At 42.9% G+C, this 13,100-nt stretch overlaps 2 protein-coding genes and 1 pseudogene across 4 annotated transcripts in view; all 3 read right to left on the bottom strand.

Annotated features, from left to right (window-relative positions):
* Positions 1 to 4,275, bottom strand: part of SNX24 (sorting nexin 24) — a 78,074-nt gene extending 73,799 nt beyond the window's left edge. Inside the window, exon 1 of one of the 2 annotated variants that reach the window (XM_053409281.1) lies at positions 4,121 to 4,275. In XM_053409281.1, coding sequence (XP_053265256.1) covers positions 4,121 to 4,180 — 60 coding nt within the window. In that variant the 5' untranslated portion in view covers positions 4,181 to 4,275. The remainder of the gene's footprint in view (positions 1 to 4,120) is intronic. The other variant, XM_053409282.1, reaches the window with a different exon arrangement.
* A 2,177-nt stretch (positions 4,276 to 6,452) lies between these two features.
* Positions 6,453 to 7,999, bottom strand: LOC128423162 (small nuclear ribonucleoprotein F-like; annotated as a pseudogene).
* Positions 8,000 to 9,678: 1,679 nt separating this feature from the next.
* SNX2 (sorting nexin 2) overlaps positions 9,679 to 13,100 on the bottom strand; it is a 28,866-nt gene continuing 25,444 nt past the window's right edge. The window contains exons 13-15 of one of the 2 annotated variants that reach the window (XM_053408141.1): positions 11,019 to 11,099; positions 10,844 to 10,915; positions 9,679 to 10,154 (exon numbers count right to left, since the gene is read on the bottom strand). In XM_053408141.1, coding sequence (XP_053264116.1) covers positions 10,104 to 10,154; positions 10,844 to 10,915; positions 11,019 to 11,099 — 204 coding nt within the window. In that variant the 3' untranslated portion in view covers positions 9,679 to 10,103. Of the gene's footprint in view, positions 10,155 to 10,762; positions 10,916 to 11,018; positions 11,100 to 13,100 lie in introns of those variants that run through there. The other variant, XM_053408140.1, reaches the window with a different exon arrangement.

Raw genomic sequence — 13,100 nt, 5'->3', positions numbered from 1 at the left:
CAACCCCAGAGTCCTCCGCAACTGGACCTAATGGTCAGAGTTACCTTTACCTTTTACCTTCTCTACTGTTCAACTTCCCATCCAGGTGTCAGATTATTTTAAACCATAGTTCTACATACTGCTGAATTGAATTGACAGAGCAGCATTAAAGGACTTGGACTGAGAGCCTTAGAAATGGAGGAAGGACACAAATCATGTTTTCAGGGCTACACTGCTTTCTACTTTAGGACATTGCATACTGTTGCTGCACAGGAAAAGCAAGCATAAGGGTAAGGTAAAGCCCAGAAGCAAAACTGACGTAGCTCTGCACTTGTACTGTATTTAAAGTCATTTTCTGGTAAAGCTGGGGAGAACTAGATAGCCTGACGACATCTGCTTATCACGGGATCAACAGATTTGGAATATTAGCATCAGGAAGTTACAGCGTTTCCTCCTGACTTGCAATAGGAGACTCCTTTCACTGCTATGGTGCACAATCCACAGCTAGAGCAGATTTAAAAGGAAGTGGGAAACTATATAAACTAATATAAAGAATAAATCTTTAATGATTTTATAGGCAAGAGAGAGATTAATAACTTAAAAACGAAAATATCTGACATCATATCCCAGCTCCATAATTCAACTACCTCAAAAAGCAATTAAGGGATAGCATTAAAAAAGTTAATTAAAAACACTGCAAGCATGTCAGTCAAGTGTGCCCTTTGCACCTCGGTCCACTTAAACACATGTCACCTTGACCTGTAACACACCAATGCAACATTTTTGGTCAATATAAATCAAGTACACACTAATTTATTCGGCCAGTGTCCAAGTATCTGAATCAACATTAGAAATCTAACTAGTACTTGCTATTCTGTTATTGACAAAGGAGGCATATTTAAATGATAACAAGTGCTCATGGGTGTCATTTTGAAGTTAAATTGTTCCCCAAGGATATCTTTACAAAACGTCTACATTTAAAGGTCATTCACTGCCAAATTATGAACAACTGTTGCATTTTTAAGTAGAGGTTCAATAGTTTGGAGACCCACTCATCAATTTAAAGTGGCAATAAAAAAGTTTAGCCGTTGACTGGTATTAACTGAGGAAAACAAATATCACCAACATCTTGTCAAGCACAGTGTCAATTTGACTTGCTTAAAAGGAAAAACGTACAAGGCGATCTCACTGTCAAATGGTAAGCTATGGAAGTCATAGTGCTGGCTCCCAACATAGCCAAGAAGAGGTCAAAATTGGTGCTGTCTAACTGGGCACCAAGGAGGAGAGGTCCAGCTTAGGAACATGGGAAGCTGCCATTGGTCCATTTAACTAAGTACTACAATGACAGGCTGCAGCTCTTCCAGAATTTCAGCAGCAGTCTTTTCTGGCCCTACATGGAGACACTGGAAATTGGACCTAGCACTATTTGCATACAAGTTTGCCAACTGAGCTACAGCCCTAAATTTTACCTTCTCCCCAACATGCCAGTTTTGCATTTGGAGGGATTTTTTCTTTCCTTATGGAGAAACATTCACTCATGTGAGTCCCCACTGAAGAGCAGGTCTAACCCAATGGTTTTTAATATTTAATCCACTACTGCCCACCAAGTATACAACATTAGCATCAAATGTCTGCTGAGCACAAGACCCTTGTGGCCGATATGAAGTTTGGTATTAGTAGACAGCTCTCAATGACCGGCACTATTCAGGCAGCCATTTCTTGCCAAGCAGATGAGTGGATAGCTCAGCTGGTTAGAATGTGGTGCTTATAATGCCAAGGTTTGCAGGTTCAATCCCCATGGGACAGCTGCATATTCCTGCATTGCAGGCAGTTAGACTTGATCAGTGTTTGCCAAATTTGGGTCTCCAGCTGGTTTTGGACTACAACTCCCATCATCCCTAGCTGGCAGGAACAGTGGTCAGGGATGATGGGAACTGTAGTCCAAACACAGCTGGAGACCCAACTTTGGGAAACACTGGACTAGATCATCCTCAAGGTCCCTTCCAACTCTACAGTTCTATGATTCTATGACTGTGCTGAAGGCACATTTGACTAAATATAATGAGAGGAATGGCAGAAGCAGATTCTGCGCATGTACCTTTTACTGAGGTGAGTATTTAGCATTTAAACCCCATTGTCATGTGCTACTTTATGTATATGGGGGATAGAGAGGTGTCTGGGATTTTATCCTCAGGGCAGGGGATGAGTAGTAGATCAAAACTTTCTTCTGCTGAATTTCAGATGGCATTTCAAGAGCAGTGAAGGAGCTGTCAAAAAAACCTTTGCCTCCCCTAAAGCTCTGGATCCCCCCCCCATTTGTAGATAGCAGCCCTACGCCCTCTGGGCAAGAACCATTGGTTTACACCTAGTGGCAACTAGACCCCAGTGTGAGATTACAAATTATATGAAGCAATATGAAATACAGAAGCACAAGAAACTCTTGCTTCCTGCTATAATGTGTGAAATGGGACCTGAGCATGAAACTTGTAATAAGGTCAACGGTCATTGGAAACTCAAGGAACTGACTGTGAAAAATGCTTATCCTGGCTTTACAAGTGTCAGATGTGGTTTTGGTTTCTCTGCTATATCTTAGGCAGCACTTTTGGGAAATATGCTAGCTCTTCCTTAAGACAGTTTCTTTCTTGCTCGCTGCAGTAGCCAATATCATTTTAGAATATTATTCCAGCTAAACCAATAAACAAATTATATCAGGCTTATTTTCTTGAGATAGAATAGCAGGTGGTGAGACAATCAAAACAGCTTTTTAAAAAAATTAGCATGCAATTGCTGCCCCACCCCAGCAGCTTCGCCTACAATTGACAAGGATCTCTGTGCAACTTAGTTGATGCCATCCTTCTTTGAAAACTCCAAACGTGAAAGCTGTTGGGAGAGCTCCGACACTTTTTGCAAGCTGAGAACCTGGTACTCAGAAGCTGTTGTATCGCAGCGAGTTTTTATCTTGCCTTACTTAAAAGAAGTTAAACATGAGTTGTAAACCCATCCCAAGTCACAGAGATGTATTCTTCCCAAGCATGGAGCCACTGCCAACGAGGCCAATAAGCACTTTAATTTAGCATACCTGGGCAGAAGCCCTCAACTTCACATATCCTCAAGGGGACATTATCATTTCTCAGGGGCCAGAGTTTTGGCAAAGAAAAAGTGGCAACACAACCAAGCCTAGGAAACGACCCCAGGTACTTTGCTTCTGACCTGGTTGATGCCAATTCTACCAGTCTACAAGAAGGCTGATCGCCGAAGAATTGATGCTTTTGAATTATGGTGCTGGAGGAGACTCTTGAGAGTTCCATGGACTTCAAGAAGATCAAACCTATCCATTCTTAAGGAAATCAGCTCTGAGTGCTCACTGGACGGACAGATCCTGAAGCTGAGGCTCCAATACTTTGGCCACCTCATGAGAAGAGAAGACTCCCTGGAAAAGACCCAGATGTTGGGAAAGATGGAGGGCACAAGGAGAAGGGGACGACAGAGGACGAGATGGTGGGACAGTGTTCTCGAAGCTACCAGCATGAGTTTGACCAAACTGCGGGAGGCAGTGGAAGACAGGAGTGCCTGGCGTGCTCTGGTCCATGGGGTCACGAAGAGTCGGACACGACTAAACAACAACAACAGAAATGGCCTGTCCATTGAATGTCTAGTTCCCTGCGAGCAAACTCCATTAAATCAGGTTTTCCCAAACTTGGGTCTCCAGTTGTTGTTTTGGACTACAGCTCCCATCATCCCCCAGCTAGCAGGAGCAGTGGTCAGGGATGATGGGAATTGTAGTTCCAAAACAGCCAGAGACCCAAGTTTGGGAAACCCTGCATTAAACAGTAGCCAACGCACCTGACTTGTTTTTCTCTCTTACCAAACGGCATAGGGGGAACCTCATCACGAAGAGCTCTCGCCTTACTATTGCGGGGCTTTGTACTGCCCTGTAGCGCAGGACGCAAAACTGAGGGAATTTGGCTGGTGCTTAGAGGCGCGTCTCACAGCTTGTCCCGCACCACCCCCCTAGGGCGAATGGAACGCGCCATGAAAGCCTCACCGCGGCCCGAGCTGTACCAACCCGCTCCTTAAAAGGGGGGGACAGAGGGTAAAGGAAGAGGGGGGAGAGTTTAACCTTTTCCCGCCCACCACTCACCGTATAGCCCCTCTCCAACTCGCTCTCCTCATAGCGGAACGACGGGATGAAAACCTCCATGGTGCGGTCGCTGGTGCGCAAGAGCGCAGGCTCCGGTTATGGAAGCGCCTCCGGGACAGGGACGGGGGCGGAGGAATGGGAAAAGGGGCGGGGCGTGCACGGGAGAGCGCGCGGCCGCGGGAAAGGGGCGGGGCGGTGGGAGCAGGAGTCCCTCCACGGCCCCGAGCAGCGCAAAGCCTGGCTGAAGGCGCCGTCGGCCAGCGCCAATCATGTGACTGGCAGGGACAGCCTTTTCCTATTTCTATGGGAACCGCCGATGCTCCCCACGTGATTCCTGGTGCAAGATGGCCCGGGAAAGGGGAGGGGGGGCCCGGGAAACGGGGAGAAAGAGGCAGCGGCCGCATCAGGAGGGTCATGTACAATGATGATTTCTACACACGAGGGGAGTTTCCCTTCAACAAAGTGTAGGACCGTGGGAACGAAAATAATGACTAGAGTTGGGGCATAACACAACCGATCCCACTGTGAATGGTTCACTTTGAGGTTGTTGCGGTCGTATTATCATGGAGGAGCCGAATGATGTTCACAGATTTATCTGGGCAGCCAATTTTCAGGAGCACAGGCCACTGGCATTAGGATTTACAGTGTCAAACACCATATGCAGAGATTTATTATTCAACATCAGCTTCGTTTGACTGGTCATGTCAGTGGCGTAGTGTGGGTTGTCAGCACCCGGGGCAAGGCAAGTAATTTGCGCCCCCTAACCTGTGGATTTGCGCCCCCTAACCCGTGGATTTGCCCTAACCCCAGATGTTGCGCCCGGTGCGGCTGGCCCCCCCTGCACCCCCCACGCTACGCCACTGGGTCATGTTGTGCCTTCCAAAGCAACTACAGTGGTACCTCTGGATATGAACGGGATTCGTTCCGGAGCCCTGTTCGCATCTAGAAGCAAACATAACTAGCGACGGCACGTCTGCGCACGCACACGTCGCTTTTTGCCGCTTCTGCGCATGCGCTTGACGTCACTTTGAGCGTCTGCGCATGCGCAAGTGGTGAAACCCGGAAGTAATGCGCTCCGTTACTTCCGGGTTGCCGCAGAGCGCAACTTGAACGCGCTCAACCCGAAGCGCATTCAACCCGAGGTATGACTGTACTCTATTCCAAACTTAAAAATGGAAAGCGTAATGCTGGTGGTCAACAAAAGAGGTTTAAAGACTCTCAAGGCAAACCTAAAAAAATGTAGTATTAACACAGACAACTGGGAAACACTGGCCTGCGAGTGCTCCAGTTGGAGAACAGCCTTTACCAAAGGTGTCATGGGCTTTGAATTCACTCAAACTCAGGACGAAATGGAGAAACATGCTAAGAGGAAGGCATGCTTGGCAAACCCTCACCATGATCAACTCCCAGCCGGAAACCTATGTCCCCACTGTGGAAGGATGTGTGGATCCAGAATTGGCCTCCACAGTCACGGACTCACTGTTAAGACCATGTTTATGGAAGACAATTTTACTCGACTACGAGTGATCACCAAAGAAGATACAATGATATACAATGAATTGAAAAATGTTTAAAATAACCTTTTCTAAAACAAACAAACCCAGAAGCTTTCCTTTTGGGAATTATAGGGACAAAGCTATCCAAACTGCATAGAAATTTATTCATGTATGCAACTACAGCGGCAAGAAGGTTACTTGTCCAAAAATGGAAAGAAGTCGTCCCAGCAAAAGAAGAATGGATACAAAAACTTATGGACTATGCAGAAATGGCAAAACTTAGCGGAAAAATCAGAAATCAAGATAAACTTTTTATAAAATAATGGAAATGGTTTATTGAATATTTACAAGTAAACTGTAAACAGATTGGCAGGATTATTGTAATAACCTGCAGTTTGTAAGAGTATATATTTAAAGTAGATGAATAAATGAGTAGATTAAGTTAATTTGGAATATGCAAGAAATATAAAAAATAAATCTAGGGAACCGCAGAATGAGGGGGAAGGATGCCAAATTTTGAAATGTTAAAATGATTGTAAAATTATTGAAATGTATAAAACTGAAAATCGTAAGAAACCAGAAGCTTTTCTTTTAGGAATTGTAGGGGCCAAAAGTCCAAGTGGATGCAACTACTGCTGCGCGGATGCTATTGTAGCCCAGATATGGAAAAAAGGCACAGTCCCTACCAGAAAAGAATGGCAGATTAAACTGATGGACTATGCAGAGATGGCAAAACAAACTGATGTTTGTTTGCTTGATGAATGTTTGCAAATTTAATTTTTTATATATATTTTTTAAAGGAGGATGTCCTCCCCTCTTTCTGTCTGGCCAGCGTTCTGGCGCTGGTGGTGGCTCCAGGGGGAACACCTTGAGGGAAAATGGTAAATTAGCAGGTTTGCAGTTAGTGCTGCCTCAGAGCTCAAAAGCACTTAGCCCACAAGGCCAACCAAAGAAAAGGTGGAGATGCACAAAGATCTGGGATAGCTCAGTCAGCAGAGCATGAAACTCTGTCAGAAATTGTATCTTTATTTTTCTTCCATAGTGGTAAGCTTTCTTCAATGACAGTATTTACTTGTGGCTGTAAGAATGGTTACTTGCATACCCTCCAACATTTCTCCAATGAAAATAGGGACATCCTATTCTATTATTAATTATTATTATACCCCAGCAATCTGTTTGGGTTGCCTCAGCCACTCTGGGCGGCTTTCAACACACACACACTTCGTTAAACATTTAAAAACTTCCCTACACTTGGCTGCCTTAAAGGTTATATAGTTACTTATCTCCTTGGCTCAAGGGTCTCATGATTCCATACTCTACGATGAGAAGAGGGATGCCCTACCATACCCTCCAGTGTTTATCTGATGAAAATAGGGGCACCCTGAGGAAAAACAGGATATTATGGGATCAAATCAGAAACCAGACAGCTCCTGTAAATCCAGGACTGCCCCTGGAAAACAGGGACACTTGGAGGGGCTGTACTTGACCAAAAAACCGAACAAAACCTGACAACTAAATTTAAGGTTTGTTTTTTTAAAAAAGCTTTAAAAAACTTATCCTCTCATTTCTCCATCTGCTTCTATGCCACTTATATAAAGGACATTATTGCACCTTGTCAGAACACCCAGGTGTCCATCAATATATTTGTATTTGCAAGCTGCATATTCATGTAGCCATTGACAGACGAGGTAGCCTTTGTATTCCATTCCCCACTTCAGCTTCACCATCACTGGCTTCCCAGTCAGCCCATTTAGGAAGGGCTTTGGGTTAAGAGGCAGACTCATGGCAACTGTGGGTTCAAGCCCCACGTTGGGGAAAAGATTGCTTTACTGCAGGGTTCTGGACGAGATGACCTTTGTGGTCCATTCGAACCCTTGCAATTCTATGAAGCCTGTCTTCAGACCAACCAGAAAGCACTTTTAGTAATTTTAGTGACCTTACCAATAAAGAGTACTGTGCTAGTGGCATTTAGTGGCTAGGGTTCATTCTTGTATAAGCCTGAAGTTACAAGTGGAACGAGCCTTCTTTATTCGTGTCGCCTATAGATGTCCCACAAGTAGTGGTTTTGAATTGTCCTCAACTCTTCTTCAGGGTGAATTTTAAGCAAAATGAAAAAGGGGGCAGCTAAAGGAGAGAAGCGGGGAGTCAGGGGAAGCTGGGAAGATAGTAAAGCCAAGCAGTTTGCAGATAAGATACAAGGTAGGTGGTGGCCGCAGCTTGCCAAGTGGAATGCTAGATGTAAACACGTTTTAATTTGCACTCCTCCTTAAGACTTTCAAACTGCTTGGCTTTTTGCAATGTGTCCTGCTTTTCTCTCTTTCCCCTCTCCACTTGGGTTTACATCCACCTTGAAGGGCAATTCTAGGTAACATACCTTTTAAACTGCAAACTAAAAATAATTGTGTTACTGCGGATTCCACCCACCCTCATAGGTCAACATTTCCACCGATAGCTATGATGTGTGGGCTCGCAACTTGCGGATTAATTTCTCCACCATTCATCTTCCTCATTCTACTGTACTTGGATCTGTATGGGGAAAGTCTCATTAATGGACAGCTCAGACAGAGGTGCTGTAACTGACCACCACCTGATAGTACAAGTTGTTCTTGTTCATAATCACATAATTGTGATGCTGTTAAAAAGGTATGCATGTGTTCCTGTTACTTTTTCCCTGCTTGGACTCCAAGGAACCATAGTAGACAGTGCTTTGTTCTTGGAAACCAGATGCATGTCTTGCTATATGCCCTCAGTATACTGAAGGACAGGAATGAGCAGAGCTTACTGTTTTGTATCCTGCAGTAGCAAAAGAAAGCCATAAAAACCCCCACAAAGGCCTTCCAAAAAGCAAACATTTACAGTACAGTGGAAAATCAGAAGTGGAGGGCAAAATCACAGAGGAAATTATAGTAGTAAGTACTGAGCAGTACTGAGTGTGGATGGAGGTTTGGAAGTTGCTGCTCTTCAAAAAGATTCAGCTCAAAACTAAATTAGTTCAGGAATCTGTTTCAGATGTTGCACTGCACATTCAGTGTCCAAAATCAAGTAGATGGGTATCAAGTACATATATGCATATTATAGACATAGCTTCATGAGAGAGGTGTGCAGGGTAGGGTGGGGAAGATTTGAAATTATCCAATTTTTAAACAATCAGTTTAAAAGAGCTGCAGAAATTTAGCATTAAACCCCCCCCCCGATATAATGCTATGAATACTTTTGGTATTTTAATAAAATAATTGTAAATAGGATTGTTATGATTTCAGTTCCTGGTTTTGTTAATAAACTAAGCCCAACTGAAATGTAATTTTTTTTCCTGGTGTTGTTAGGATATAGACAATTATGATCTCTGCAGACTGGAAAGAACATACAAGGGGTTGTATGCAAAGCTGACCATACCCCACAAAAGATCATTTAAATTAATGGGCATTACTTCAAGTTAGGTGCATGGATTCCAGTGGATCTACTCCAACAAGAACTCAGTTGGATAAAACCCAGCATTTTTTTTCCAAAACAGGAAACACCATTTCCTGCTGAGTAGAGAAATTTAACATCCTCAAATGTTACTTTATCAACAATTTGTTAGTGTAACTATGCTCTTGGGTTCTTTTGCAAGCCCACAATTCCTCCAGAACTGAAACTCTGTTACTAGATGTTGGTTTGCAGGTTCTATTTTAGAGTGAAACATTTGTTACATTTAAGTCAAAGTCTGTAGATTTAGTACAGTCATACCTCGGGATAAATATGCTTCAGGATAAGTATTTTCGGGCTGTGCTCCGCGGCGACCCGGGAGTAACGGAGCGCGTTACTTCTGGGTTTCGCTGCTCGCACATGCGAAGACGGTCAAAATGACGTCACGCACATGCGCGGAAGCAGTGGGGAAAAAAAGCTTCTATTCAAGTGTAGTTGTTTAAGAAATCCATTTTTTAAAGAAGCTAGACCATGTAAAAAAGTAGTGTTAGGAAAAACTAACCCAAATTCTTCTCAGCCTAAATCTGCATAGCTGCTACAACTACTGAGTGCCAAACACACTTAAACGAGCTAGGAAATGAAGAACAAAGTTAAGGATTAATGTTTCACAAGGTACATCCCTTTTATTACTGAAATCACAAAATCTTGATTATGTACAGGAATGTGTTATGTGAACATTAATAAATGCAATTTGTTTCATAAAGATCAGGTAGACAGAACATAGAGTAAAGAACAAAAATAACTTTCTGGCCTTGCATCGCACATTTTAGTGCAAGTATTAAGACACAATAGTGTTCAATTCAGCAAGTATTGCAGAATGTCATGCCACAGTCCACTTCAAAGAGGGTCAGGACATGCAGCTGTTAATAAAATGCTGTAGTATATAAAAAGCCACATGTTAAATTCAAAATATATAGTGGTTTATTTGGATAATTTTAAAGTGATTTTCACTATGGAATTTAGCTCAGTTGGGACAAACATCCAAAGAGTCTTCATATTTTGGAAGAGTCTTCTTCTTCTTCTTAGGCAATGGCTTTGGCTTCAGGTAGGAATGCCTCCCAGTATTTTATCAGCTTGGGAAAAGAGGAGAAAGGAGTAAACATTTCAATTACTTAAAAAATCATCACCTGTTGCTTTTCTGCATCTCAAATGGCAAGAAAGTCCTTCAATACTATAGTATCACTTTCGGAAGGTTAGACTCTCTTCTTTTCATGCAACTATTATGTAAATAAAAGTCTGAACTAGGCTGCTCCCTTCTTCCCCCTAAAGAAAAACGAATTCTTAAGGGTTATGGTACAAACAAATCTGAAACCAAGTTTGCTTTCATTTTAAGAGATACCCAATTTATGCATTATGGCCCAAGCCTACTTTTTATCCAACTGTGCTGTGCTCCACTGACATTAGGAAAGATTTTTTTTAAAAAATGTCTTTCTCTCTAAAATAGAAATGCTATGACCAGCTTTATTTTTCAGAGTTGTAGAATATTTACATTATGTAAACTTACTAAAGAAACAAAAGTGCAATGTGATATTTGCCTCTACAAATAAGTTACACAGAACACACTGAATTTCTCTGCCAGCTCCCTGCTGAATTAGTAATGTTTAATCAACCAAGTAAGAAAGACTAGAAGAGACAGACTTAAAGAGAAGCTCCTGAACAGCAGGGTGTGTGTGTGTGTGTGTGAAGTTATTTTAATTTATTCATCCACAGTTAGGAATAAAAACCCCACCAAATGAATTACAAACACTGATACCAAGTTTACCTGTTGTTGTGTTTGCACTAATGATTCCAAATACTTGATTATAACAGTTTTGAAGTCTCTCACGCGTTCTTTCTGTTAGCACACAAAACACAATTACATATAGAAGTTAGCCAACATTTTTGCTCTGTCATGATTTTCTGAACGTTTACATGGTTTATTGATAATGTATACGTACCTCAAATCTTCCTACTTCTTTGCGTATTGTCTTGGAGATTTGTTCAAAATCCCTTTCTCCTTGTAGAACTTTTGTTTCCCACTGAAAGAGAACAGGCACAAACAAAGCTTAAATACGAAGCATTCAAAACCTCCCTGTTTGATAACATTGGCCCAGCCTTTTACAGCAGGGGTGGCTAACTTTCTTCTGCCCAAGGGTCACATGCCATCAATGGGTGTGCCTAATATATGCATTATACACACACAGCAGACATGCAGGCACACAGCAGTCTCTCTCTCACACTCACAATATTTCCACCTCTCCTGGATGCATTCAGAAATGCTGCATTTTCTTTTGTGCTCAAGATCCACTGCGTTCTGTGCAAAGCAAGAGGTAGCATTTCTCCCCATCACCACTCCAATGTTGGGGTGGGGTGGGTGAAAATGCAGCCTATTACTCTAAAAAGCAGGCAGAGGGCTTTATTATGGCCCTGTGGTTCTTAGCACTAAGTTCAGGATAAAGGATCAGAGGCTCTCTAAGGAGCAGGTAGAACCAACCAGGAGATTAACAACAACAACAACAAAATCTCTTAAGGACTGGCAGGCCACTTCTTGTGCTTTGGACAGGTCAGATGCAGGCTGTGTGATAGCCACACATCCTTTGTAGGGGTCAGCAAACTTTTTCAGCAGGGGGCCGGTCCACTGTCTGTCTGTCTGTCTGTCTGTCTGTCTGTCTATCTATCTATCTATCTATCTATCTATCTATCTATCTATCTATCTTTGGGGGGGGGGGAATGAACGAATTCCTATGCCCCACAAACAACCCAAAGATGCATTTTAAATAAAAGCACACTTTCTACTCATGTAAAAACATGCTGATTCCCAGACCGTCCGCAGGCCGGATTTAGAAGGCGATTGGGCCGGATCTGGCCCCCGGGCCTTAGTTTGCCTACCCATGCTTTCAGCGGTTCTCAACCTGTGGGTCCCTAGATGTTGTTGGACTACAACTCCCATCATCCCTGAGCTTTGGCCTTGCTAGCTAGGGGTGATGGGAGTTGTAGTCCAACAACATCTGGGGACCCACAGGTTGAGAAAGGCTGCTTTACAGGGTTGTTTAAGGATTACTGATAATTACACATGAAGCTCTTTTGTTCACCATTAAACATTTAATAAATGCCACAAGAGTCTACTGTGAGGACTGCCAACAGATATGCCCTCTAATGATAAATCCACTACAGTTCAGTTGAGTCTGTAGACTATAACAGGCAATGCATTGCTACTGCTTATTCACCATGTATTCTAGCTCAAGACTAATAGTACCATTTGGTCCCAATGCGTGAAGTTCAGGATAAGCTGTAAAAATGACAATACTAATTGAAGGAGACATGTGTATGTACTGAACTGTAGTGTCTATAGGCTGGAGAAAGTTGGCCACCTTTATAATGCTCCTCTCATAATGCTCTTGGCTATTGTTAGAGGCTTTGGGTTTTAAGAACACTTAAAAGTAAACTGTAACAGGTTTTATTTTAAGACACTAACTGAAGCCCAGGAATCAGCTGTCAGATCCAATTGCTTCCCTATGAAAACAAGCCAAGAGTACACAGCAGAAGTTCAGAAATATCTATTACGGTGTGAGGAGCAAAGGAAAACTCTGCCTTCCTTCAAAGGTCCCTAGAAAAGGCACCAATGAGCAGAAATAAGGTTACAGCACAAAATATGCTGAGCAGTAAATTACTAACGAAAAATTAAAAGGGTTTAATTGTGAAGCAACCAATAGTAACTTGGGCATACACAGTTAACCCCAAAATGTAAGAAGATTTAACTTTCAAAACTCTTTACCCCTGTCAGATCAAAGTTACACCAAGCACAAATGTGTAGAGTCACAGAAATAGAATTAATCTGGTGGCAGACACCCTAGGCCAGGGTTTCCCAAACTTGGGTCTCCAGCCATAGAAACCAGCTCCTATGGGCCAAGGGATCTCCCCCACAATAAAATATTTGAGGGGATTGCCCCCCCCCCCAAGTTGATGAGCATGGCCATTAAAATGGTGTTCATGCACCGCTCCATGTGATCAATTATGTGACACAGGGCTTACCTGCCCCC

Source organism: Podarcis raffonei, chromosome 11 (genome assembly GCF_027172205.1).
Source record: "Podarcis raffonei isolate rPodRaf1 chromosome 11, rPodRaf1.pri, whole genome shotgun sequence".
NCBI lineage: Eukaryota > Metazoa > Chordata > Lepidosauria > Squamata > Lacertidae > Podarcis > Podarcis raffonei.
The sequence above is the reverse complement of the archived record's forward strand: the minus strand, read 5'-3'. Positions and strand labels throughout refer to the sequence as shown.